The sequence below is a fragment of the Oryzias melastigma genome, linkage group LG21, assembly GCF_002922805.2.
Source record: "Oryzias melastigma strain HK-1 linkage group LG21, ASM292280v2, whole genome shotgun sequence".
Lineage (NCBI taxonomy): Eukaryota > Metazoa > Chordata > Actinopteri > Beloniformes > Adrianichthyidae > Oryzias > Oryzias melastigma.
Genome location: NC_050532.1, coordinates 22,782,314 through 22,809,931, shown reverse-complemented (window position 1 = coordinate 22,809,931; position 27,618 = coordinate 22,782,314). Strand labels below are relative to the sequence as shown.

The window sequence follows — 27,618 nt, the reverse complement described above, 5'->3', positions numbered from 1 at the left end:
AAGTGACACGGAGGGGGCCTGAACCACGTCCATATATGAAGAGTTGGAAGTGAGAATCCGTTGTTCAGGAAGGGTATCCGCGTTAAACTGTCTGCCAAACCAGCTATGCAAATTCGTGAAAGCTGATTTGCTGTGTCCTCCCCTGAGGGGCTAAGCCAAATGGTGAACACGAACCTCAAGTTTCAAAGTTCAAGACTTTGGAGTTCAGATATGAGGTTTCTGTATGTAAAACAGTTTCAACTTGACTTTTTGTGTGTAGGTCAAGTTCAAGTCCCTATTTCCACCACTTGGTAATGAGAATCATCTCTGTCATCTAAATTCAAGCTCAATGAATGTCTTCAGCCAATTCCTAGTGATTCATCTGTTATCTGCTGAAATGTAAATGTTTGTACAAAAGTGGTAGGAGTCCAGCTTTCTATAAAAAGAACAAAAATGCAGAAAGGGCACGAGTGAACTAAGGAGCTGGACATGGTAACGCTTACTAAGTGCGCATTTCATTTTGTTAACATTCTTCCCATGACAAGAAACTGTTTAGTCTAATCAATCAGATGACAGCTGGGATGGAAACTAATAGTCCATGACTCGGTTCCAGAAGGAAAAATGTTAGGAAAAAAAAAAAAAAAAAGACCATACTGTATGAGGGTCAAATATATATATATATATATATATATATAAAATCAGATTATGTATTCACAGAGCATCAAATGAAACGGTTGACTCCACAAACAAAACTTGAATCTGGTGAGAAACATGGACGTCTTCCGTTTCTGTAAACACAGCTGAAGTAATCCATCCATGTGAACGTTCTGAGGAGACGCACCTCCGCTGAGCAAAGGCAGACAACCAACACGTGTTGGAGGAGGGCACAGAGGGAGGGGGCTGGATAAGGAGACAGCTGAAACGTGAGGACAAGCTGAGGAAAGAAGAGCGAGCGCACAAACATATCCGTTCAGGGATAGACGCAGAGGGCGAAGGTGACAGAATACAGGGGGGGAGATAAAAACCAGGGGTGGAATGAGGCTATAAAAGGAAGTCATGGATAGTGGTGCAATGACAGACTTGAAGGCCTGGGAGGACTGGGAGGATGGGGAAATTTGAATTCTTTCAACACAACATGATGGGACCCCTGTGTCCCCCCATTAATCATGGAAAGGGCAGAGGGGGATATAGTGTTTTTGTACTATAGAGCGATTTTCCGAAGAGATTATACATCCTAAATTCATTCTTTACAGTGACATTCCCTTATAGATTAAAACAACAAAAAACAAACGGAAAGGCAACCTTTATAGGCCCCAACCACATGGGCACACAACTTTTAAGCTTCACTTTGATCATATTTTGATCTCTTTTAAGTTTTCCCAGTGGTCTTTTAATAACGATGATGCCATTAGCCAATGATGCGGTTTAGACAAAATCAAGAAACATGTCATTTCTAGGACATAGTTTCTGCAGAACGGCAGTAGTAATGGTTGGTGTGGAGTAAGCCTGACCTACTTCCCATCATCCTTGTTTGAACTTTTTCCCCCAGCTTACAGCCCCTCACAACCCCCACCTAACATTAGCGATGCAACAAAGATGGCGAACAATATTAGAGCTGTCCAGCCATATAGACGAGGAAAAGGAAGACATACATGGATCTATCAGAATAGAGAGGAGCAGGGAGATTATGGCTTGCCGTTGTAGGTTCTACATTCTAACTGACTTACAACAATTTGAATAAAAAATACCCAAAAATGCCATTTTAAGCTTAATTTTAATGGGCTTTAGAGGGTCTTAAACGTCCATAAATTGCTTAAACAAAGAAAACAGAAACAACATAAAATAATCTTGTTCAACATTCACCAAACTAAACAAACTAGAATGGGTGAGCGTTCTCGACAAAGTTCTTTCACAAAAAAATAACTGATCCAGTCTGTAAATGGTCACATTTTGGTCAAATTGTGGAACTAAATAGAAAAATAAGAAGGAAATCATGTAGCCACAGTGCCATCCTTAGTGATCTCTTATTTTGTATGTTTTCTGTATTTAATATTCTCCAGTTACCCAGGTAAACAGACTAAAGAACAACAAAGATCCAGCTTCCTGGAAATGTCAGCTGATTCGTACCTTCAGATATTCAATTTTTGCTGATTGAGACCATTAGCTGGTTCTTCTTACAGACCCTCTTCAATTATCTATTGAGCTATTTTAAAAGCAGCTGACCAAAAATTATGAACATGCAGTTTTTAGCTAAAATGTAAAAAAAAAAGTGTTTTCAAGGACATAGTTTCTTTAGAGCGGCAGAAGTTCATTAAAAATTTGCTGCTTTTTTTTTTTCATTAAAAATTTGCTTCTAACTTGTGGGCGTGACTGTTGGTGAAACCCCGCCCCCATTTCCCATTACTGAACGGAGCAGAAAATAACATTTTCTATATCACAAACACGCTCCATTATTAAACAACATTTTACATTTTCTCCTGATTCACAGCGATTTGAATGAATAAATACTACAAAATTCAATTTTGAGCTTAATTTTTATGTCTTTATCATCAGATAAATGTCACAAGAACATGTTAAAAATACCAAAAAAGCCCAATTTTCACTGGAGTGGATCTATAAGAGGGCATTTAGTGGGGGGAATTCTGGAGGCAGGAAACGGTCTGGAGTCTGCTTGGTTTTGTGTGTCTGCTGCCTAACATACATGACTGAAGATGTAAATGATGCCTGAACGGTGATTACACATGAAACGGAACTGCTGGCTCACCCTAACAACTGTGATTAAATTAGTTCTTAACAAAAAAAATTGAACTTATCACTTATTGTTATGTTTATTGCTTCACTAGAGGCTGGAAAACAAAATATTTCAGTAAATTTGGCGGGAATTGAAGACCCTCTCAAATGAAAATTGTGTTTTTAGCATGTTCTAGTTGCATTTTTCTCATAATGGATAAAATATATAAAGAAAATTTAAGATTAAACTGCATTTCTGAGTATTTTTTTTTTTTTTTACTCAAATCGTGATGGATCAGGGGCAGATGAAAACCCGGGGTTTGATGCAACCGCCATGGGCGGGTCAAAGTCTCCCTCCTCCTCTACGATTCTGAGGCATCCACTTGCAGACAAATAGATCCATTAATGTATTTGTTTTCCTCGTCTGAGCTGCCATCAGTCTCAAAACAGTACGGCTGCGTAGCTACAATATTGCTTGCTGTTTTCTTTGCGATGCTAATGTTAGCTTGTGATGCGCTATATGCTAGCAGGAGAGAGTGTAAACAAGATTACTCTTTGATGACAAATTAGCTGATGCTAAGTTCTGTGTGCAACTTAGAGGTGAATTACTAAACAACTCCTGCAGCTTTGGGCCAAAAATGTCCTTAATAAACGACAAAGGCTTTTTGATTTTGGCTAAAAACTGCTTAATCATAATTAAAAGACCACTGGGACCACTATTTTACTAAAGAAAAGATATATATATATCTGGAGTAGGACTTCTACCGTTAAGTCAAACTGCAATGCAAAAAATTGTAATTTAGGGTTAGTCGTAAAACATGCAGCTTCTCCCTCTTTTCCATGTTGGTTCTTTAAACAACTCAACTTGGTACCATATAAGCACGAACATGACAGTCTTTACTGTATGAATTTACAGCTCCGGGCTGCACGATGGAGTAGCGGTTAGCACTCTCGCCTCACAGATTCAAATCCCATTTGGCTCCTTTCTATGTGGATGTTCTCCTTGTACTTGTGTGGGTTTTCTCCGGATACTCCAACTTCCTCCCACCATCCAAAAACATGCCTCATAGGTTCATGGATGATTCTAGATTTTCCCCCAGGTGTGAATGTGAGTGTGAGGGGCCCAGCGATGGACTAGTGAGAGGTTGAGGATGTAATCCACCTTTGACTGACAGTAGCTGGCCCCAAATATAAGCAGATCTAGAACGAAAGAATCTGTATGTTCTATAAAACTATGTGAGGTCCAGAGGGATTGTAAAGAAACGGACACTTTGAACCTCACCACCTTCCCTTCTCTGTTTACAGAGCTTCACTGTTAATCTATTTTCCCTTCACACAGTTCTGCTTCCACTATGGATGTTTCCTGTACACTAGGATTTCAATAAGCCCCCACAGGCGTAAGACAAAAAAAAAAAAAAGAAACGTATGCATCCTGCAAATGGAAAAAACAAGATATGTGACTGAAAAAGTAGGCCAAGACAGAGTTTGGAGTCTTGCTACCATGCCTGTCTTAGTTTTCGTGGCTGCACGTGCATTCTCCTTTGTAAAGGATATGCGTGGCAGCATGCCAAAGCCCACAAGCCTTTCCTCACGCTTACAATAGGGAACAACAGAGACTAATCAAACAATCAGCACAAAGTCACGTTTTAAGCGCCCAGAAGGACCACTTTTGAGAAAACAATGCGACAAAAACTAAACACTGGTTGCATACATATTTACAGACTTGAAATGCTGAAATTGCAGCTGATTTGAGGCCAAAACTAAAGTGAAAAATGCGTCTCCTTTCAACTTCATTTCTGAACATAAGGAACGGGGAAGCCTTCTCATCCGAGGCTGTGACTTCCTGCATACCATCACAATGGGTTCTTCCCCTGATTGTCACAGCCTTTATTTTGGCAGTGGATGTAGTGGCCATTTTTCTCCTCTTATCATGATCATACATCTTCCTCCTCGCCCCAGATATGCACCTTCCTCTCTGATAAAGCAATCATATTCCTTAGGTCAGTCACATGTCTGCTCTCCGTCTGGTGACTCCCATCACATGCACACGAGTTGTTTATTGAGCTTTTGTAAATGATGTCAAATAGATATTTTTACTGGTTTATGAAAGCTTTTTTAATTAATTTCAAAAGTCAGTGAATGGAAATTAGTTTGAGCAACCGCAAAAGCACATGCAGAAACAAAATCCATCACAATCATTCTCATAACTGAGGAGATAATTGCTAAAACAGATGTTGCTGTTGGCCTTCCAAGTACCAGTCTGTGGCCAAAAATGTCTCCTCCACAGTCACAGACCAAATTTCCACAAATCACACAACCTCCGCAAGTATCGCCCCCAAACATCATCATGCTCAGACCTTAGAACTTTATTCTCAAGCACACGATAAACAAAAGCTCTCAAAGTGACCCATACGGAACATCCTGTTGCCATTAGTGGCTGAACAGCCTTCCTTCCTCTACCAACAGATCCTGATAAATGACATTTCGTGTGTACAGTCGGTGTGTGTGAGTCTTTTTCTGAAGCAACCATGTTGATGTGACACACATCCATCTAATCATGTTTTTTTTTCTTTCTGTCTAGAGTTTGAAACGGTTCAACTCTCCCACCAGACTGGGAAGGCTTCGTGTTTGCAGAGTAACAGAAACAATCCCAAAGAGCCACCAAAGACAAACCAGCTCTGGGTTGATGTTTAGTTTGATTTAAACAAATATACAGACACAAAGCTGTCCAAACACATCTCCAGACCAGCAAAAGCAGAAAGGCACAGCTGTAAAATGCATCTGAAGGTTTACAGATTGTTGAGACTGAGGCAGCACTGCTGGAAAAACCTAAGCAACATTTTGCACGACACAGTGACAGAGCTTTGCTATCTTAACACGAACTGTGAAAAAGTCCCGAAATCTCCCATAAATATATTTATATTTTTCAGTAACGGTGAAAAAATGTTTGACATGTAAAGTTTGTAAGAAGTAGGAAAGGACTAGATCACTGATAGTCGGGCAAAATAATATTTCAGTAGCAAATTTTGCAACCTGTCTCTTTAACAGAGATGAGGTCCATAATGTTCTTTATAGATACACTTCAACTGTGAGAGAAAGCATTTAAAATGAATCAAGAAAATCATTTTTTAAAGAATTTATCTGGATTTATCACCAACAAACCAGCATGAATTATATCCTCCTATCTCTTCTTTTAGAAGTTCTTCTATCCTCTATTTATTACCTGTACTAATGACACCTATTTGAACTGGTTATCTGTATAAAGACGCCTGTCCACACCCTTAAACTGTCATACTCTCCACCATGCACAAGATCAAAGAGCTGTCGAAGGACACCAGGGACGAGATAGTAGACCTGAACAAGACTGGAATTAACCAATCTACAGATATTAAGCATCTTAATGAAAATAAATAAACCGTTGGAGCAAATAGAAAATGAAAGAAATACAAAATCACTGACAATTTTCATCCACCTTGAGCTCCATGTAAGATCTCACCTGCTGGGGCACAAATGATACTAGGAACATTGAGGAAACAGTCCAGAACTACACGGGGTAATTGGTCAATGACCTGAAGAGAGCTTGGATCACAGTATCAAAGGTTATTATAGTAACACACGACGTCGTCGTGGATTTTCAATCCGGCAGTGCTTCAAAGGACCCCAGCATTTAAGCTAGCACACGTCCAAATCCGTCTGAAGTTCTCCAGAGACCACCTGGATGATCCACAGGAGGATTGGGAGAATATCATGTGGCTAAATGAAACTAAAATAGAAATATTTGCATCCCAAGAACACCCACTATGAAGCATGGGGGTGGAAACATTATGACTGGGGCTGCTTTTCTGCAAAGGGAACAGGATGACTGATCAAGGACAGGATGAATGAGGCATTCATCCCTTCCATCAGTGAGAGAATTGGGAAAGAAACATGGCTGGATCTGCCAAAATGACAAAAGATCCCAAACACAACAAAGAGGTCGCTATATAAAAAGCCTTTCAAGGTTCTGGAGTGATCTGGTCAGTCTCTGGACCTCAGTCCAATAGAGAATCTGTGGAGGGAAAATCTATTTAAAATCCTACAATATGCCTTCCTGGATTTTTTGGGCCGTGTGAGTCTGTTTCTACTGCATGTCTTTTAGCTCCTCCTCCCACACAGGTGCAGGTGTTTTACTATCAGTGGAGAGGGATAAAAGATCTGCTGTAGAGGTGCATAGGAAGCGAGTGAGAATGTTCTGGAGCATGTTCTCTATCGCTGAAGCGTTGGGTCTTCTCTGTTATTCTGAACATTAAAAGTACTTCAAGTGCTAAAATTGTCTCCCCGTTTATTTGTTACGTTCTGGAGCCAGTCGTAACAAATTGGGGGCTTGTCCGGGGCTTCCTCAACCCCAGAGTAAGGAGACAGAGGACAGAAAGAAACATACACCCCCTATCGGCAGAAAGACTGGTCATTGATGAACCACATGACCCAAACTGGGGCTCTAGACACTCAAAGTCTTGCTCCACAGCTTGATAAGAAGCCAACTACCATCAAAGAGTCCTTGCAACCCCCCATTATTACCCCAAGCTACAGGTCGGGGCCAAAGCCTGGCGTCTGACAATGCATCCCAGGCAACCCACCTGCTGATCTTTCAAGACGGTCGGTTGGGGGCAGAAGCAAAGGTCCCCCCCACCTCAGCAGGGGAGGAAGCATGACAAGGCAGAGGTCACAATCCGGACAGAAGGGTAGATGAACTGAGAAGGACCTGGCTCAAACGCCATCAGATTAGCAATGAACACAGGGTTTATTCAGGAACTTTGATCAATTCAATTTCCAAGATATGAGCTTTTAATCCATCTTAAAACTGTTAGTTCATTTAAAAATGGTTTCTTTATCTGTCAAAGTCACTAGCTTCTGGTTGGGTTTGCAGGGCATGGTCGTGTGAACAATGTCACTTTCACAGACACCACACGCTGTGAGGGACTGAACTTATCTTGCAGGCTCTCTTAACTATTTCTGTCGCCGTTCTTTGAGTCGACAATGAAGTTTGACATTATAAATAACTTTCAAGAGAGAAAAGCTGAGCTCTTATCTCCTGTCTGAAATAAAACGTCTACCACACACAACTTTTTATTAGCAGTTTTGTTCCTCTATTCTCGCTAATAATGCTTTATAAAGCAACAGATAAACCCAATTTGCTGCACTGAAGCAATAAAGTTAAGAAATTAATAATCTTTGGGAATTACAAAAAAAATCTCATTTAAAATGTCTTTATTTATGTAAGAGGAAGAGTTCCAGACTCAAATGTTCCAATGCAAATGATAACATTCAGCATAAGTTTGCTTTGCAGAAGTGAAACCTTCCCAGGACTAAAACTGTCTCAGAAAATGACCAGAAATGTATATTTTAGGATGCAGCTCAGACTGAGAATGAAAACCACCAGTGGCATGTTGTGTCTCTTAAGCAAAGACCTTGAAGGACCTCATTATTTAGAACTCACAACAGCTCCTCCTCCTCTCATCAGCCTTCCAGATGAACATGCTCCTAAATGGACATCATAATCTCCAAAGTCAAATGGGGATACGTCACACCAAGAAACTCATGCTATTTTAAATCACTTATGTAATTAGAGCGAGATGTAGCCTCATTTGACAGTTAACTTGTCTACAAAGAGCACATGGGTTGCGCCACACTAAATTTAGAATGCCATTTCCCAGTATCTGCCTTGGAGAGAAGCTGCACAATGCACAGAGGAGCTGAGCTGTGTCACAAGGTTTTGATTAAGCCACGAGTAAATCTGATAAGAACAAGAGACAACAGGACCTTTTTATCTTCAGAGAGAAAATAGCTTTTCATCTGCTAGTCTTGAGCATGATATTAAACATCCCAGAGAGCCGGTAAACATATGACATCCTGCACAAATTTGCAAGTGCAGAAAAACTCATGGGCATAATCACAAGCAGAGAAGGAGAGTTTGTGACTATAGAAATTGTGACAGGACAAATAAGAAGCACAGATTCATTTACTCCTTGGGAAGTGGATGCATAGTCACAAGTGCCCTTATGAATAGTTATGGGCTGTCCATGGGCAAAAAATAGGCAATCTTGTAAGGGACTCACAGGTGACTTGTATGAAACATCAGACCGCTTTGGGAGCCCCCCAACCAGCAAAGCCAAGTGGGCCCCATATGACTTAAAAGTGGGCAGAAAATGTGGGCCCCAGTTGGGTTTGTCCGCAGCTTTCACGGTGCCTTTGTTTGCTTTAATTGGCTGAAGTGGGCACTCAGTGGTCCGGCTCGCTATGCTAGCCAGTCACCTGGTGGACAGCAGACCTAGCGGGGTCGCCCACCAAGCTGGCGGTCCCTGGGCAGTGAAGTCAATGTGGACAAACACAGGTGGGACCATCACAGAACCATCCAGGGCCCACATATTCTGCCCACTTTTAAACCATATGGGGCCCACTTGGCCTTGCTGGCTGGATGTAAGATGGGAGTCACAGCTCCTCCGGGGCATTCTGACAAAGACGTGGCTGCCAGGACGTGCCTACAGCCCCTCTGACCATCACCGGGACATTCATGCGCATTCACACACCAGTAAAGTTACACTGGAGGCAGGGAGGGTGAAGTGTCTTGCCTAAGGACACAACTGGAGGGATCAGGGATTGAACCGCCAATCCTTCGATCACAAGCCGACCTGCTCAACCACCTGAGCCACTGTTGCTGTAGTGAACACTTACGCAACCTTATCCGAATACTTCCCCAACCCCAACAGATTCTCTCTACACTTTTATATAGCCCTCTAAATGGACAGTTATGGAATAATGGTTTCTTTAAATTCAGATGTTACCAATCCTCGACGAGGTCACCAATAATCACTGGTCATCCATGTTAGCACATCGCTAACAGTGTTAGTTTTATAACTTTAAAAAGTCATGCTAAAACTAAAACTCATTACTTACATTTAAGTGTAAGGTTAAGAGTACACCTATGCTAAGAAATTAGTTTTATTGTGCCGAAGGGATACAGTCACAAGTCCCTACAGTAGGGGTGGGCTACCCTGGTCCTCAACCCAGCCTGTTTTCCTGTTTGCCCTGACCAGCTTGCAGCTGACTCAAGTGAATTCACATCCCGATTGACTGAACACACCTGGTTTAGGCTGTCAAGCATTCAAGGAGAGCTGGAAAACAGGCAATATTGAGGCTCTTGAGGAGCAGGGTTGTCCACTCCTCAATAAAACAATTGAGGACACCACTACCACTCCAAATGCCCCCACAATTGGAGGGGTAGGGAGAAGCTGTAGGGGTAGGGGAAGAATTCAGATTCGGGCTTACATAACACATAGGGGGTAAGTAAGGGGGAAGTAGGTGAGGCGCAAGCAAGTTGTACAAATTTTTCATGCTTTTTAATTCTCCAAATCCTACAGACTGCGCAAGAAGCCCATTAGTGCTGTTCGTGTGATGAGTGCGCACTCTTCCAGCAGCCTGTCAGAAATTAGGAAACTAGACAATCAGAGCGTAGTTTCAGTGGGCGTCCTACGGGCACTTGGAAATCCCGTTTATCCCGCGGATTTGTGTGCAGTCAATAAGCGAGGACAACTTACAGATACTCTACAATACACGTACCACACGCACAACAATGGAACGTTCCATTTTCATGACATCACTTGAGGTAGTCCATACACTGTAAGACACATCTCGATTACCTTAAGATGCATCGGCTGCTTCTCTCTACAACCCTCCTTTTGGGAGAATCCAAAAAACCTGCAGGACCCACACAGGCAAACCCCTGTACAGGTGCATGTGACTAAACGTTAAGTCAAAGAGTTTCAGCAGTTTAAGACTTCCAATAAATAGATAGTTGTATTGATTCAATTTTTGTTATCATGGAACCCCCACCCCACCCCCCCACCAAAAAAGCATCCAGAGCATATTTTTAATGATATAATTTTAGTTTTGAACCTGTATACCTGAGGAAAAGGTTCTGGCTTTTAGTTGACAGATAACAGAAAACAGTTAACCTTTGATATTAAGGGGAATTCTGTGTTTGATTCAAATCAGATCTAAATATGAAAAGCAAATTGAAATAAAACAACTGGTGTGAACCCAAAAGCCTAATGTGAAAGCATTCTGGTTGCTGTTACGTTTTAAAGTCCCACTCCGATCATCTTTTGATCTATTTTCAAAGGATCCCGATTGGTTTTTTAATTATGATAATGGTGTTTTTAGCCAAAAAAAGTATTTTTTTAAATGAAATATAGTAGTTTCTGCAGAGCAGCGGTAGTTCGTTAAAGATTCTCCTCTGAGTTGTGGGCGGAACTGTTAGTGTGGAGTAAGCCTACCCCCATTTCCCATCACACTCTTCCCCTAGCTTGCAGCCCCCTACAACCCCAAGATAACATTACAGGTGCAAGAGAAATATCAAAAAATATTGGAGCTATCCAGCCTTACACTTTTAAACCAAATTCCAGCTCAGAAGAGGAAAATTAAGACGATCTATTTGTCTGCTAGTGGATGCATCAGAATCGAGCAGACCAGGGAGCTGGCGGCATGCCCAATGTAATTTCTTCTTCTTTTTCAAACTTTGTTTTTTAGTTTGCTCCCAATTCAACACAATTTGATTAAGTTGAAACTATTAATGTGATTTTGAGCTAAATTTTCTTAATTTATGTCCTCCATCATCAGGCAAATGCCCCAAAAAACATATTAAAAACACCAAAATCTAATTTTCATTGGAGTGGGTCTTTAAGAAGAAAATGAAGGACTGCTCTTTCTGACCTACACAACTTTTGCTTATTTAGATTCAGATAGCTCCTATTTAATAACTATCTGCTCTATTATTATTGTTATTATTACTACTTAATAAGGTACATTTATGAATAGTATAACAGATTGGCTAACATTTCATTACCTTTCTACTGCCTATCTATAAGACACATTTATAAATCCTTATCAAAATAGCTATAACATTAACCAGATTCATGATGTGAAGTCTTTGTTTTCGTAAGCCACGGTGCTTACATCCTTCATTCACTTTGACTCCCTAATCCTTGTACATTCACACTTAAAGTGAAAGAGTTTATTTGTAAGGGAACCAAGACCCTCTTTCTCCTAATGTACCAGGGTCTAATTGTTTGGTTTGGGGTTACCATACAAGGTCCAAACACACCCAGCAGAACGAGTCATCAAAGTAACAAAAATATTGTAAAAACTATGCTTCTCTGTCGGCAGGCAGCTGCATGAATCTGGGTTTGGGCGATTGGAGAACATTATCTGCCTGACTGAGGTGTGCCAGCTGTGATGGTTCCTGTAGACTCCTCACTTCCAGTAAAGTCCAGTGTTATCATACCGAGACATTCTTCCAACTTTGGGGAAATACTTTCTGACTTGATACGCATGCATCTCATTGATCAATGAAGAACCTTACTTGCACACAAACCTACAGTCTCTTCAAAAACCATTGCAATTTTTGGGAAGGAAGGATTTTAAACTGCATTTCTGAATATTTCGTTGTGAATTAGAACCAGACCAAAAACAAAATGCTGTTGGAAAAAGAGCTCATTTGTGACAAAAAATACATGGGGCAGTGAGTAGTCCCACCCACAACTCAGAAGTGAATTTCTATTGAACTACTGCCGCTCTGCAGAAACTATGTCCTAGAAAACTTCACTTTTTTTTTTTTGTGGCTAAAATCGCAGTTAAAAGACCGCTGCGAACGCATTAACGATAGATCTAAATGATCAAAATAGTACTTTAAATTCCACCATTGACCTATTTTTCCAGAGTCATTCCCTTTATTTTAAACATACAATAAAGTTTTGTGTCCTTTCTCATCATCCCTTCTGTTCCCTGTGATAACGCTCTATTGATCCTCCTTCTAATCTGAGCAGCACAATTCCTCAAAAATAATCTGGAAGTGAAGAGTGTCTTTGTACAAATGAAACAGACCATGTCGCGTTCATTCCCTCAGATCTCAACAGCTTATCATTCTGCCTGAGGAGGTCTTGACCCCATCCCTAAATGCCCGGTCAAAGAAAACTGGAGTATAAGCAGACTTTATAGCATTCCGGGTCTGTTTGTGTTGCAAAATAAAAACCCAACAAAAGCCTCATGCCATCACATAAAATTGCAACATGAATCACTTCATCACTGTTTTGACTTTAGTGGCTGGATGGTTTCAGTACCAGCATGCAACGCCAGGAACCCTCCCCTCTGGAGGAACTCCCCAAATCAGGCACACCCACTGGTTAGCACACAGTGTTGCCTGAAGAGTTCCAGAGGCATCGTTTCTCAGCAGTAATTGTCAGCAGAGGGAAGTTTTTAAAGCAAAAACTCAATGTCACATGGAAACATGACTTACTGCCTGCACTCCTGAAGCGAGGATGGCGATGTGGAGGCAGAGCAGCAGCAACCTGTTGATGACAAACGCTGCGTAAAATACTCTGTTTTTAAGGAAAATGTTGGAGGAAATCTGTGCGCGCTTACCACAGATTTCTCCGTCCACAGTCGCGCATGTTCTCAAGTCCCACACCTCTTCTTCACTGTCAGGCTCCTACAGCATGACTGCTGGACCTGCAATCAATCAGTTCCGTAACAGATCCGTCTGCGTCTTAACGCAGAAACATTCTTTCTCTTATTTTAACAGTCATAAAGAAATGAGAATCAACAGAAGTTAAGATGAGACTATTTTCTCTTCATGCAATGACAGACACCGAGAAAACGCTGAACTTACAGTCGCCTCAGCCCGGCGCGCGGCGTGGAAGTGAGGAGCGTCACGGGGAAGATGCGCTCTCCGCTCTGCTTTCACCCGTGGCTCCAAATCCACCCTCAAAACCCAAAAAGTCTGCAGAGAAGTCCCTCTCGTTTCCCAGAAAAGTCAAAGTGCTACAAACAGCAGCGTTGCGAGCGTTTGCATGGGCGAGGGTGGTCGTTTGTGGGAGGGGGTGTGGTGCAGCTCAAACAAGACCAAGTTGCATTGACCAGAGCGTCACATCGTCTCGGACAAAGATGCAACCAAACGCGCTGCACGCGCTCCGCCGATAAGAACCGAGTTTACCTGAAGACGAGGGGACGGGGAGCGGCCGACAGGTGGCCGTTTGCGGGCGCTTGGCACAACTTTACGCACGGAGGTTCCGCGGCGCACCGCCGAAATGCTGTTACCGTGCGTCTCTCTGTTCATGCTGGCGGTTCTCCACGCAAATGTATACCTAACAAGAGCTGAGGTGAGTGACTGAACGTGATTTTAATAGAGTTTATTCCAGTAAAGTTTTGTCAAACCCTCAACGCAACATGCTCCCAGACTTTAGCTGTAAATGTGGTTGTGCTTTTCATATTTAAACATAGTTTCTTAAATGTGGGGTCATACTTTTACTCAATCTGCTCAAATTTAAGTTCAGTTTAATTTCCCCTAACTTTGTAGGAATTAGCCAGAGTGCAAGGAGCGGGTGGGGCATGAGTCTTCGGCTGCTGAAATGTCAGTGCGTGTGCGCGCGTGCGCCTTTGCGTGTGCGCAAAGGGAAGCCTCCTACAGCTTACGTCAAATCAGAAAACCTCCTCAGATGAGAAACAACAGAATCACATTCAACATGTTTCACAATGCTGGTGTTCATGTGAGGAAAAACACGATGAGAGGAGGAAGAGTTTGTGTTAAATCATCCATAAGACTGGAAAAGTCAGTTCCTCTATGACTTCTATGGGATTTATTTATAAAATGCACAGATCATGTTTGCTGTGAATTTTTCTTTGGAACTCTTGTGAGCTGAATTATATATGGAAATTAAAAAAATGCAACAAACCAGTTAACACATTTGGACTATTTTCTCTTAAGAGCTGCCACTTACTGCAAACTTTTTTTAGTCTTGAAGTTATCATGACTCAATTGTTTTTGGATTGTTTTTTTTCATTCACTTTTTTCATGCTTCTTTTGATTTGACACCCATTTGCTCCAAAATGACCATAATCTAGCAACTACTTGAGGGGTCTTCGGAAAGAGCCATTCAAGTTGATTTCTCACAACCCAGTAGGACCCACTGAATCTTCATTCACCCCTTAAAAAAACAAGACATTGATTTGTATTTATGCTCTTGTTACTACTATGATAACCCTAAATGAATTGTTGTCCATTTTGCATGAACAAAATGCAAACATTAAGAGAAAAGAACATTTTTTTTAAATTTGGTTAGAAGTTCCTTTCAAAATAAAAGACACCATATGATCATGTCAGCACTAATTCAACAAAAATAGTTAATCTCACTGTTGTTGGTGCATCTCTGTCAGAAGTGTAAATCTAGCAAACCAAATGAAATCTGAACTAATTAAATCACCATTGCCATATTTTTCGAAGACACTTGAAGTTCCTTAATTTTTTTAAAAAGGGAAATACTTAATAATCTGGTGCACCTTAATACTGGTTGTACTTATTGACGTCCATCGATTTTCTGTAGTTCAGGACGCACAAAAATGTGTCTTCATGTTGTAGTTTGACTTGTGATACACACAGTCCTTCAACTGTAAATTAGATCAAATTTGAGTTAGTTAATTCTCTTTCTCACTTCTTACTTTACAGTTACTTTTTAACATTTGGAGACTTTTTAGTTTTTCTTTAGTAAAAGAGCCACGTGTGGCTCCGGAGCCGCAGGTTGTAGACCCCATGAAAGCAACATTTTTTATTAGCTTGATATAAATTGAGGTGTGAAGGGGTTAATCTCGGCCTAGTCATACTAAAGACTCTACTTAGGTGCGTGACAAATACTAGAACTTTAACTTTAGTACCCACAATCATAACCCAACAATGAATCGATTTTTAAAATATCGATCCGTCTTAGACAGAGTCAAATCAAATGTACCTAAACCATTAAAAAAGAGATAAATTGATAATTGATCTTGGAAGAACCACGAGTTAGACTTGTTTTGGGCTAAAGATTTCCAGGATGGATTTTAGGTCAGTGAATCGGATCGTTCAAAATGGACCAATATTGACTATAAATTAGATTGGCAAACAAAAATAATGATATGAATCAGACAAACAAGTAGCATTTTGGTTTTGTTGGCTCAAAAAAAGTTGATCAAACTCTTGACGTTTGTCCACTTTGGGAACGACGACATTCTGTTATTATCTCTTTAGAGGAAATATGTGTGTTTTTTCTCTTCCCAAACTAATTGCATCCGTCTTCTTGTATCTGCACTGTCCTGATCTTTAATTCAATTCAGTGACATTTTCGTAAACCCTGACAGCAAATTGTAGAGAATTTCCTTTTGAAGATCTGATAAGGTTACAAAACGATGGTAACAGAGACAGACTGTGTCATCACTGGTCTGTTAAAAAAATCCAACATGTTTCACTAAACATTGATTTCAGAGTTAAAATAATTAAAATATTTGTTTTCTTTTAACACAAACTGTCTAAATTCTTATGTGAGTGGAATTAATGTAATAAGATACATTTTTCTCATTCCTTTCAGTTCTCAATTCAATTTATGTTTAGCTGTGAGACAACTGGGATGAATTAATACCAGATTTACTGTTGTCAATGTTTTTAGGAGCATTTTATTCAGAAAATCTTACTGTTCTGTAAGGATATGAGCTAAAACTAAAAACTGAATTGCTGTAGAAAAAATGTGTATTTCTATTAATCAGTACAATATTTACATTATATTTATTCTGTCCAATAATCATAATAATGTAATGTTTTTAATTGTTAGGACAATCAACATAATTCTAGTAAATTCTAAAGGAGAAAAGCGCCTCACGCCGTTAGCAACATGCTAACTTTTTTGTTCACTGGACTAATTTGGAGTTTAGTTAATGTTTTAGTAAAAATCCTGATGTTTTCAGCTAATTTGTTATCTACTGAAGTTTTTTGGGGATAATTTAGAAATTATCTTCTATTTTAGCAACATGCTAACATTTTTGACAAATTTAGCTTACTGAGGAATTTGAGGCTATTTTGGAGTTCAGCTAGTAATCAAACAACAAGTTAGCTTTTTGGGCTAATTTGGCCTCTAATGAGTTCTTTTTTTCCCGCTAATTTGGAGTTTAGCAAATATTTTAGCAATATATGCTAACATTTTTGGCTAATTTGTTATCTAGTTTTAAGGCAAATTTAGAGTTTCGCTTTTCTTTTAGCGACATGCCAAAATGTTTGGTTGATTTAATTTACTGAGGAATTTTATGCTAATTGGAGTTCAGATAATTAAGTAAAAATTTAGATTTTTTGCTAATTTGGCCTCTAGTAAAGTAAAAACGGCTCCTTTTGAGTTATGATTCACGGAGAAAAGAACAGTTACAGTTTATTCTCATTCAAAGATGTAAAAGCTGATAGTTCTGATAAGATTTTAAAATATCATTTTGGAAGGGTTTTTATTACTCAACCACCGAAAGTTATGATTTCAGCTTCCTTCTATTAATTCATTCTGGCGCCGTCTTGCGTGTGACCAGAGACTCCTCATATAATCAAGTGTACAGACATGAATGAATGTCAAATCAATTCATAATTTAGTTTCATAAAGTTCTTCCCACTCTTGTTTTTCCACCTTTTTTCAACACTCCAACAAGAGCAACACTTTTAGCCATCCAGCTGTTGTTTATTTATACATGCACAAGGCAATATTTGGTCCTCAAATATGCAAATGTGTCTTTACACCTTTTGAATTGATGGTAAAATACTTGACCGACTTGATGGAACTATATCCAAGCTTTAAGATTCCTTCCAAAAGAGTGAAAAAAACAAAAACATGACAGAATATTAGGAAAACAGGCACAGGGATGGGAGTGGGGGTGTAAAGAGAGGAGCTTTTCTTTGCATCTGAATTCCCCACGAGACAACAGTGATAAACGTCCATCACTCGGACGATGACGAAGAGACAAAAGGCTTTCGTCGGAACAGACATCCCACTCCGGCTCTTTAGACCCGCGGTGGGGGGAGGTATACATCCGTCCATCGTTTGAACCTGCTGGGGTCATGGGGTCGCCGGACACTGTCCCGCCTACTGTTGGGCGAAGGGGAGATACACCCAGAGTCACACAAGTTCACAACTGTTTAGAATCCCAAATTAACCCATGAAGCATGTTTGGATCCAAACTCCAACTATGTAGCCACAAAGTCTGGGTTTCCCTGTGCCGGTCCCTAGTCCGGATAAAACACAGGGTTGTGTCAGGAAGCGGAAAAATCTCTTCCAAACCAAATGTGTGGCTCAGTGAGAGCTGATTTGATTCCTCGCGTGATATGCTGACAGGTAAACTAGGCACCTTACAGTCATCTATGACCTCCATCATGGATTAAAACATTCATTCAAATCTGAAAAGGTCTGATAGCAACAGTCACTCCTAAAGTGGGGAATGTTTGACTAGAGAAACAAAGAAACCGGTCTGGATGGGAACAACATGGTGAATCAGAAACATGATCCACTTGCTAAAGATGAATGAAAGTGCTAGGACTGGAGGAAATTGTTAGTTTTTTAAAATGATCTTTCATCAGTACCATAAAAGTCTGCAGCTTCATTTAAAACACCAGCATGTGTCAAAATGGTCAAAAATAAAAGTTTAGATATTTCTGAGAATCATGTGTGGACTTTATTAAGTGTGTAGAAGAGGACAGCCAGATGTTAATCTGTTGTTTTTTTTTTTTTGTTTTTTTTTTGGAGTCCATCAGCACCTCACCAGGGAGCGCAGCTTTATCAGCTTGTGTATTTAAGGTTGTGATGAAGTGTGACTATCCTCAAATTAAAGAGGTTTTTATCAAATTTGTCTTCCAACTTTACACTGTTGGTTTAACCCTCTCCTGGGGGGTGATGTGTGGGCCCATCTTTATCTGGCTTATTTCCCAAACTATAATTTTATTTTGAGTTGAAATCAAGTTAATCATAGCAGGAATATAGTTTTTTTTCCTCAGAGAAAGTTTTACATGGATGAGAAAGGTTTTGGTAGATGCTATGGGGGGTTTAAGGAGGTGTATATCTTGAAGATCTAATGGCCAGAGGGATATTAGTGGAGTTTAACATGCTCTGATCCACAACAAGAGATCTCATTCCTTCAGTTGTTTTTTCCATCATGATGTCAAGAATTTAAAGACGCTCTCCAATGAAATTTGTATTTTTGGTGTTTTTAACATTTTCCTGTAGTATTTTTCTGATAAAGGAAGACATATATAAAGAAGTGTAATCTTAAAGTTGCATTTATGGGGATTTTGTTTTTTAAATTGTTGAGAATCGGGAGCAAAAACGTCGATGTGTCATAGAAGCTGCTACTCCAAGCCACAGGCTCCTTGCTCTGCTCCATTCTGATGCATCCGCTTGATAGCAAATAGTTTAGGGGCAAACTACAGTCCAGGGGCCATATGTGACCTGTTGATCTGTTTAATCTGGCCCGCCAAACTAAAATAAATTACACCAATAATTCCAATTCTTGTTTTTTTTCTCTGTATTTCAGTTGTCTCCCCATAGTTGGTGCACTACAGAAACACTGACTTTCCTTTAGGGGCAGAACATTATTCTGCATTCATGTGAAGTTGGAAGATTTGTCGTTTTTCTGATCTTTGTGTGTTTTCTGAGTCGGACAGGTATTTTTCCGATCATTCCAACCCCACAGCGGCTGGGTGGCTCAGTGGGCCAGGTAAAGGGCTGGCACGCAGGAGCCCTGGGTTCAATTCCCAGGGTTGTCCACTGATCCCCACCCAGATTGGGTCCTTAGGCAAGACCCTTGACGCTGCTGCCTAACTGGGTCCCTGTGCCCCTCAAGTACAGGGTTGCGTCAGGAAGGGCATCCGGCGTAAAAACTCTGCCAAATCACTGATGCGAAACAGTGGGTGCTGTTACGCTGTGGCGACCCCGAAAGGGATAAGCCGAAAGTGAACCACCATTCCAACCCCACATGAATGGATCATTTCTCTAAGTTTGCGTTTTTCCCTGAGGAACATCAACCCATTTGTGCAATTAGCACTAAAACGAGACAAAATTAAAAGTTTTAAAAGAAAAATTCCAAAAAGCCCTATTTTGAATTAAAATTAAAGCATGTTTTTACCCAAATTCTATATTATGTCTTTCTTTTATGATGTGGATTACCAAATCAACGCATTGATCTCCTCCTGGTTTGGTCTTTTCATCAAACTTAGAACCCCGTTGTGGCCCACAAGTCAAAATCTGCCCCACCCCAGGACTAGATCTATATATGTTTGGCTTTTCTCACCACTTTTGATTCATCTGTAACTTTAGGTTGGGGTTGTGAGGGGCTGTAAGCTAGCAGGAGAGCGTGTAAACTAAGGGATGATGGGTAATCAGAGCTGGATTCTCCATGCCAATTGTCCCTTTTAAAACTTTTTTTCTGCAAACTATGTTCTAGAACGACACAATTTTTAAAAATGTTGGCTAAAAATGTAATTAATTATGATTTAAAGACTACAGATCAGAAGATGATCGGAGTGGGACTTGAAGTAAATTGTTCATTCTTTTGATTACCACACAAAGCTGTTTCTCTGTTGCAAGAACCGAGATGTGATTGAGAACCCTCCCTCACAAACAGAGAAAATTCCTGTCTAAAAAAATTCAGGGTCGAGCACCAAAGCATGCGAGCGTTTGGGAATGGGATAACCCTGCCGTAGGTCAGGGTGACTTCAGAAGGCCGTGTGCAGAGGATAAGACAGCCTTTCCTCTGGTTCGGGTGGGGATGAAACAACAGTTCCCTCCTGTGACCTCTGCTCGGGATTTCTTCACGTCTGAGTCAGAGTTAATGCCACAAATATTTATTTTGTTTCTAGGATCCGGAGATTCTCTGTCTTGGTGGTCATTTAGTCAGTGAGGAGAGATTGTTAATACTTCCTGGAGAAGGCATTCGTGGAGGAGGTGGAGATGAACTCCAGATTCTTGGAACGGCGGGATTGGGAAAACGGTAGCTGTTGGGTTGGACAGGTCATTCTTGTGCTGCTCGTTTTTGCTCCTGGCTGGGTTAAGATGTTCCAGGACATCCCAACCTCAGAATGAATGCAGGAAGCAGCTTCACATACTCGAGATGTCATGCCGAACACTCCATGCTTACAAGTAGAGGACTCCTCACCGTTTTGACAAAGCCTGGTCTTGTAGACACCCCCCACTGAGACAACAGCTGAATGTGCCACTGTGACTGACCACCAACCAAGCAGCACACGCTGGGAGCAGCTGTAAAAATGCCACCGTTTGGAAGAGTTATCATTGAGTCTCCTATTTTGTCAGGCGACTCCAGGTAGAAAGGATGATTCTCCCACGACCTGGTCACTGTTCCGTCTTGGGCTCCTTTGCCATGGAAGGAGTCATTTTGTTCATCATTGTCTCTGAATTCCCCATGGTCTGACCCTGGTCCCGGAGAGGATGCATTCGTTGAGATTTGTCACAGCTGCAGCTTCCTTTTCACACTTGTTCTGTCACATTTTCCACACTCCGTTCCCCCCTGAGACTGGTTAGCCATTTCACTGTGAAATTAGTGAGTCATAAAAGTCATTTGTGGTTTGCACTGAAGCTGTGTAAAGGATATACGTGCTGATGGGAGGTGGAGATTGATGGGAGGAAAGGTTGCTCGAGGAGGTAAAAAAAGATAGTTGGACCCAGAAATGGAGGAATGTGTGACGGAGCCGGCGATGATGCCCCGTGGCAAATCTTTTAGTCTCAATCTCTGGTCCTCAACCTGAACTTCCATCTTCTGTTGCCAAACTGCCCAGCCCACTGAGTGCAAGACTGTGGCCACAGTTTCGTGAGATTTATGGCGGTTCTTGGATAATTTTTGGCTGCAGTTTCCTGCAGCTGTTCCTGTTTGGAAGGCTTCTGTGCGATTGTACAAACAAATGACAGATGGAAGACTGAAGGGCAGCATTTTGCCAAGGTTTCCACAGAATGCACTATTATGATTATGTTTGATAAACCTTTCCAAACTCCATTGAGAAGATTGGTTACATTTTGAGAGTCTCTGTTTGTGTAACCTCACAACTCTGCAGTTCAGAACCAGAAGATGTCTGCCTTGGACTCTTTGCAGCTCTGTAATGTGAGTGCAAAGCATAAAGAATGATGATCATTACAATAAAATATGATTTTCTACCAATATTATAAAGAAAAGTGGACTGCGTTGGGTTTGGAGGCTGTTCTGCTAATGAGGCTCAGGTAGAGACCCTTGTTCTGTCCCTCAACTTGTTGTTGGGGGACTGACATGATTCAGTTTTTGGCTGCATAAGGGAAATGGGGAGGGCTCCTATCTTCAGTAGATGAAAGTTACTGGGCATCTGTAAGGCATTGGTTATGGTCCATAGCAGAGATAGGCCTCAAGGGCTGTACTGTCAACATGATTTCCAGATATCCAAGCCCTACTCATGGCTGATTACCTGGTTCAGGTGTGTCCAGCCAATTAGAACATGCCAGAGCAGGGGATGTTGGAAAACATGGAGGCCTGGAAGCGTGGAGTTGCCTATCCCTGGTCTATAGTAACCAGGAAATAAAGAAACCAAACATCTTGGAGTCTCAGTGTAAGAAATGGACACTACAATACCTTAAAACAGATCTATTTGTGCTAATGTTTAATTGTAAAGGCTTTTTATTTATTTTAAAGTATCTTTAAGGTACAAAGTGCTTTACAGTTCCATTCCCCATCCACACCCATGCACACACACACCTTCACACACTGGCGCCAACCCATAACCACTAGGAGCAATGTGTAGTTCAGTGTCTTGCCCAAGGACACTTGGGCTATGTCCGAATTCCCACCCTAATCTCTAGCTGCTACAAAACTATATAGTGCAGGACTATCTAGTGCCAAAAAGCAATTGGACCCAATACTCACAACATTTCTTAGTTCTTACATTTAACATTTGTTATTTTAAACGGCGACTATGACCTCACCGATCTCACTACTAACAATCTAATCAATCATAACATTTCATGACGTCTGTTTGTGACTCCACTGTGTTCCGATGATGAAAATGTGGATGGTTTATTAAAAAAAATTAAGTTTAAACACATCTTTTTGGTTAAAAATTGTTCAACCGCAATGCATTGTGGTCTATATTCGCTCATGTATTGATCATCGATGCACACTGGTTTTTCGCAAAGACTTCTAGTTAAATTTCTAGTGCACTTGATTTTGGAATTGTAGATTTAGACAGCTCTACAAAATTGTACTATATAGTGCACTATATAGTGAGTAGGGAAGGAATTAGGACAGAGGCAAATAGGCAAACCTGCGATGATTGATCTGAGGTCGACCGCTCTACCTTTGCACCACAGCTGCTCAGAAAAATGTCCTCCTTAATGAGCTAAAATAACAAGTTTTCTTTATTCAAAACCTATTGAAAGTGGTTGTGATCAAAGGTGTGAAGCTCTTTAAAATCTTAAGTCAGCAAATAAAAGCTAGATCAGTTCAGGGATCCAGATTTCTACTCAGTTTAATCTGTTTTGAAGTACATTTTAATGAAAATGTTATAGGATTTTAAAGATTTGGGAGGATCTAATATGAAATAATTGGATGATTTCTAAACAAAAGTGTTTTTTTTATTGAGGAGTCTTATTAATCTATACAGTTAAAACTGATTTTCTACATTTTCTGTCATTTGGATATTTAAATTATTTATTAGTTTCCCTTTTTTGTGACTCTATTCATATGTGTTGAAGGTTTGCAATTAAAACAACACAGTGTTACTTAAAATGCTTGAACTCTTGCTGTGTCCATTTAAAATGCTTTGCGGCAGTATTAACGAGCTTAATTGTTGTGGTAGACCTCATATTTATGTCGTTTACGTGTGTCCGACCGCTGGAATAAGACCGTGAACGCCTGCGGTTTCATAGAAAAGTCTTGAGCTTTCCAGAAGTTTGGCTTCGCTCTGTCGCCTCAAAGGGAGAGAGAGTCAGGCCAAAACACACATGCATTGTTTTTCCTTAATCGTATCGATTATCTAGTCAACAATAGAGTCCTGGATGCCAAAACTGGGAGTTTTTAAAAGTCAGCATCAGCTGCATTAGGAAAACTTGCATAAAGGAAACACTAAAAACGTTATTTTTTAAACAATTTTCTACATTTTTTGCTTAAAAATAGTAAAATTATCGTAAATTTATATTTGATTGATACTTTTTTATAGCATTTAATTGATTTTATGACATTTTATCATATTTTTAGCGAATGTGACCAACAGTTTAAAAAGTAAAGTGCTAGTTGTGACTCAGTTTAATGAATTCATTATGACATTTTTCCGTTGTGGATGAACATTTCATCTGCGACTTTGTTTTTCTCAGTGTTGATCACATTTAACTGCATATGTCAGAAGTCTGTGGGAAGTTGTGCTTTGATCCAGCCAAAGAAGAAATCTTAGATTAAAGAAATGCTGTAAGTGACAGACAACATGAGAGAACTGCTGGGAGACGTGACTCAAGCGGTCGGGATCATGCAGCAGATGCATCTCATTTCCTGTCTGAAAACCTGATCTTTTACATCTATCTCCCATCATGTTTTGATCTTCTGTCGATTTCTTGGAGGTAGTTTCTGCAGAGCGGCAGGAGTTCATTAGAAATTTGCCTCTGAGTTGTGGGTGAAGTCGTTGGCCTGGAGCAACCCCGCCCCCTCTTCCTCTTCTCAGTGCAGAGAGTTTGGAGCTTGTAACCCACCTGGGTTAGTAATTTATATCACAAATTAGCTCTTTTTCAAACAGAATTATATTTTACACTTATTTGAGTAAAGAAAAACCCAGAAAAATGCCACAAGAACATAGTAAAAGCACCAAAAAGAAGATTTTTATCGGAATGGGTTTTTAATGCCAGTTGTAGTGCTTGAATGTATATTAATAAAAATAAAAACAAGATTCTTTGTACGGCGGAGTATTAGGGCCAAGCAAAAAAAAGTCTTATAGTTTTTTTCTCATAAATTTGAGACTTTAAATCTCATAAATTAAAGAAAATTGTCAATTTAATCTAGAAAATTTACTAGAATAAAAGGCGAAAATTTGCCACTTTAATTATTGTTAATTTATGAGATTAAAAGTCTCATAAATTTACGAAATTACATCAATTTAATCTAGAAAATGTACTAGAATAAAAGGCATAAATGTACCACTTAAATTATTGTAAATTTATGAGATTAAAAGTCGGATATTTACCACTTTGATTATTGTAAATTTATAAAATTAAAAGTCTCTTAAATTTATGAAATTACGTAAATTTAATCTAGAAAATTTATTAGATTAAAAGTCGTATATTTGCCACATTAATTATTGTAAATTTATGAGATTAAAAGTCTCATAAATTTAAGCAATTACATAAATTCAAACCTAAAAAGATTTTATGAGATTTAAAGTCGTAAATTTATGAATTTTTTAACACCTGGGGCGTCGTCGGTGACACTTAGGCACGAAATCTGTATCTTTTCAACCATTAACATGATCAACGTTCAAAATCTGCTGGAATCACGTTGATCGTGCTAATGGTTGAAAAAATACAGTAAATCAAAGAACATAAACATGGTGTTAAATCTTGTAAATTTCCGAGATTAAGTCTAATAAATTTACGAAATTACGTAAAATTAATCTGGTAAATGTACAAGAAAAAAAGTCATAAATTTAGCCTATGACTTTAAGTCCTAAATATAGTCCTAAATATACAACTTTATTTTTGTATCTTAACAGTAACGACTTTTTTCTTGTAAATTTACGAGATTTAAAGTCGCTAATAATTTTTTTTTCTTTTGTTTGTTTGTAAACTGGCCCTAATACTCCATCGTACTTTTGAAAGAATAAACCCATTTAGCATTTAAAAAAAAGGGAAATTAAATGTTGAAATGGTCTTAATCTTAAGCACACTTTCACTGAAAAAAATGTTAAAAGATGTAGATACAAGATCTTTTCCAATAAAACTGGTGGATTTTTTGAGTGAGATATTTAAAAAATGAGTTGTGATTTCCTGACCTTTCAGGACAAAAATGTTATCTTGAAATTAGCCATGAACACTCAAAAGTAGATATATTCCTCTGGTTATTGGAAATATTGTCTTAAAATCGTAAAAATACTTTTTGCTGAAAAATATCTACTTTTAATTGCTACAATAGAATTTTTTCCCTTTTTCTGGATCCATTAAAATAAGGATTGGAATATACGTTTTAAGTAAAGTTGTAAAAATGTAATGAAAATTATGAGTAAAAAAGCTTTTTTAAATTATAGATATACTTTAAAATAGGATGTTTTCAAAAATAAATACTTTTTTTTAAAGAAGTTGTTGCATCTTAATAAAAAGGTACTAATACATTAATTTTGCCTCATATCAAGCATAAAAAGATATTTTTTGCAGTATTGAATTCTTTTCAACGTCTGATTTCAGAATGATGAGAGTCTCATGGATTTTGTATCGCCTGCAGCCTCTCAACACGTTTTGGATCAATGGATGCTTGTCGTGTTTGATCAGTTTCACATCTTCATTGTGTGCAGGAGTGAGTCACGGAGGGTTACATCTGCGCTTCACATCATCGTCTTGTCATAACTTCACAACACACACTTTGTCTTTTCAGGTAGAAATGACCTGAAGGGTTGATGTGAACAGCAGGCTTTGAGTGAGATCCAGCTGTACTCCAACAACCTGGAATATTTTCCCTGTCAGACCAGATGCTTTATTCATCTTTTTGTCTTCCTGGTGTTCTCTTCATACTTTGAGTAGTATTTTTACCAAGAGAGTGCACATCAGACGAAGAGAAAAGGGAATAATTGGTCAAAAATATTGTGGATAATTGCACTTGAAGAGCCTGTGAAGTCTGTGAATAGACATCAGATGTGGTGGTGATGCAGATAAAGTCTGCTATGGAAACTGGAGGCCAGCACACAGCAGCTCTGTGTTTCATGTCCTATCAGCTGAAGTCTTTGGCCCGGGGCTAAAGAGTTCATTTACAAATCCTTTTTGGTTTGTGAAGTTTAAAAACAAAAGCTTTCTTTCTCTTGTCCTATACAGTTTCCGGACATTCTCATTCTTATCTGAATCCCATAAAGCCCATTGTATTACCGAGCTTGATGCGAGCTTTTCAAACGGGCTGTTTCCTCTGAGAGAATCAACGGCATGTGAGTCTCTGTGCTTAAATAATGAGAAACAGAAACTCAAACACATAAACATTAATTGTTAGCTCCCTGATGGAGTCATTGCTGAAAAGCTGGAGCAGGTTTTTATTTTTTGCATGAATAACCTGCTTAAGTTCCAGATGTTCCTTTTTGAGTTTTCCTTTTCAAATCCATCATTATTAATTTTAGAACTCAGCAATTAAAACGTAGAAATTAAGTCTCTACATGTTTTTAAAAAAGGTATAAATCTTAATAATTTATATTTAAATAATTTAAATAATCTAGATGTCAAACTTTAATGGCCAAATGTCCTGCCTAATTTCACATAGCTCTACATACACCTGATCCATGTTTGGCAGTAGGGAAAGGAAATCCAAACATAAGCTTTGATTTATTTCCCAAAAAAAGACAAGTTGACAAAATATATCATAAAATAAGGGAAACCGTTGGAGAAATATAGCCAGGTTTAGCTGACAGAGCTGCTTCTCCCTATTATTTAAATTTACTGCACATGTGTTAAGCCTACTTTTAAAAAGGAAATTGTTTCCACCTTTTTACACAAAAGTAGTAAGAAACAGCTTTAAAAAGTTAAAATTTTGAGGAATATAGAATTAAGATCACTGAACTACCGGTATTCCTTTTCCTAAATAATTCCGCCCCAAACTTTCCCAGAATTCTCTGCGAAAAACCAACATGCATTGATTCTCACTAGATTTGGGAATATGGACCACAATGCATTGCGTTCGAACAATTTTTGCCCCCAAAAAAGTATTTAAACGTATTTTTTAAATAAATTATCAACGCTTTCATCATCATAACACAGTGGAGTTATATATAGTTGTCGTGAAATACTTGCATTGATGAAGTTTTTGCTCATTGAAATCGTTGACGTCATATTCATCGTTAAA

General features: G+C 39.4%; 2 protein-coding genes across 3 annotated transcripts in view; one reads left to right on the top strand and one right to left on the bottom strand.

The window, feature by feature from the left end:
• col4a2 (collagen, type IV, alpha 2) overlaps positions 1-13,563 on the bottom strand; it is a 77,504-nt gene extending 63,941 nt beyond the window's left edge. For both annotated transcript variants that reach the window (XM_024286962.1, XM_024286963.1), the window contains exons 1-3: positions 13,412-13,563; positions 13,165-13,251; positions 13,040-13,091 (exon numbers count right to left, since the gene is read on the bottom strand). In XM_024286962.1, coding sequence (XP_024142730.1) covers positions 13,040-13,091; positions 13,165-13,193 — 81 coding nt within the window. In that variant the 5' untranslated portion in view covers positions 13,194-13,251; positions 13,412-13,563. The remainder of the gene's footprint in view (positions 1-13,039; positions 13,092-13,164; positions 13,252-13,411) is intronic.
• Positions 13,564-13,676: 113 nt separating this feature from the next.
• The window catches only part of col4a1 (collagen, type IV, alpha 1), a 54,044-nt gene continuing 40,102 nt past the window's right edge, over positions 13,677-27,618 (top strand). The window contains exon 1 of the mRNA XM_024286964.2: positions 13,677-13,901. Coding sequence (XP_024142732.1) covers positions 13,830-13,901 — 72 coding nt within the window. The 5' untranslated portion in view covers positions 13,677-13,829. The remainder of the gene's footprint in view (positions 13,902-27,618) is intronic.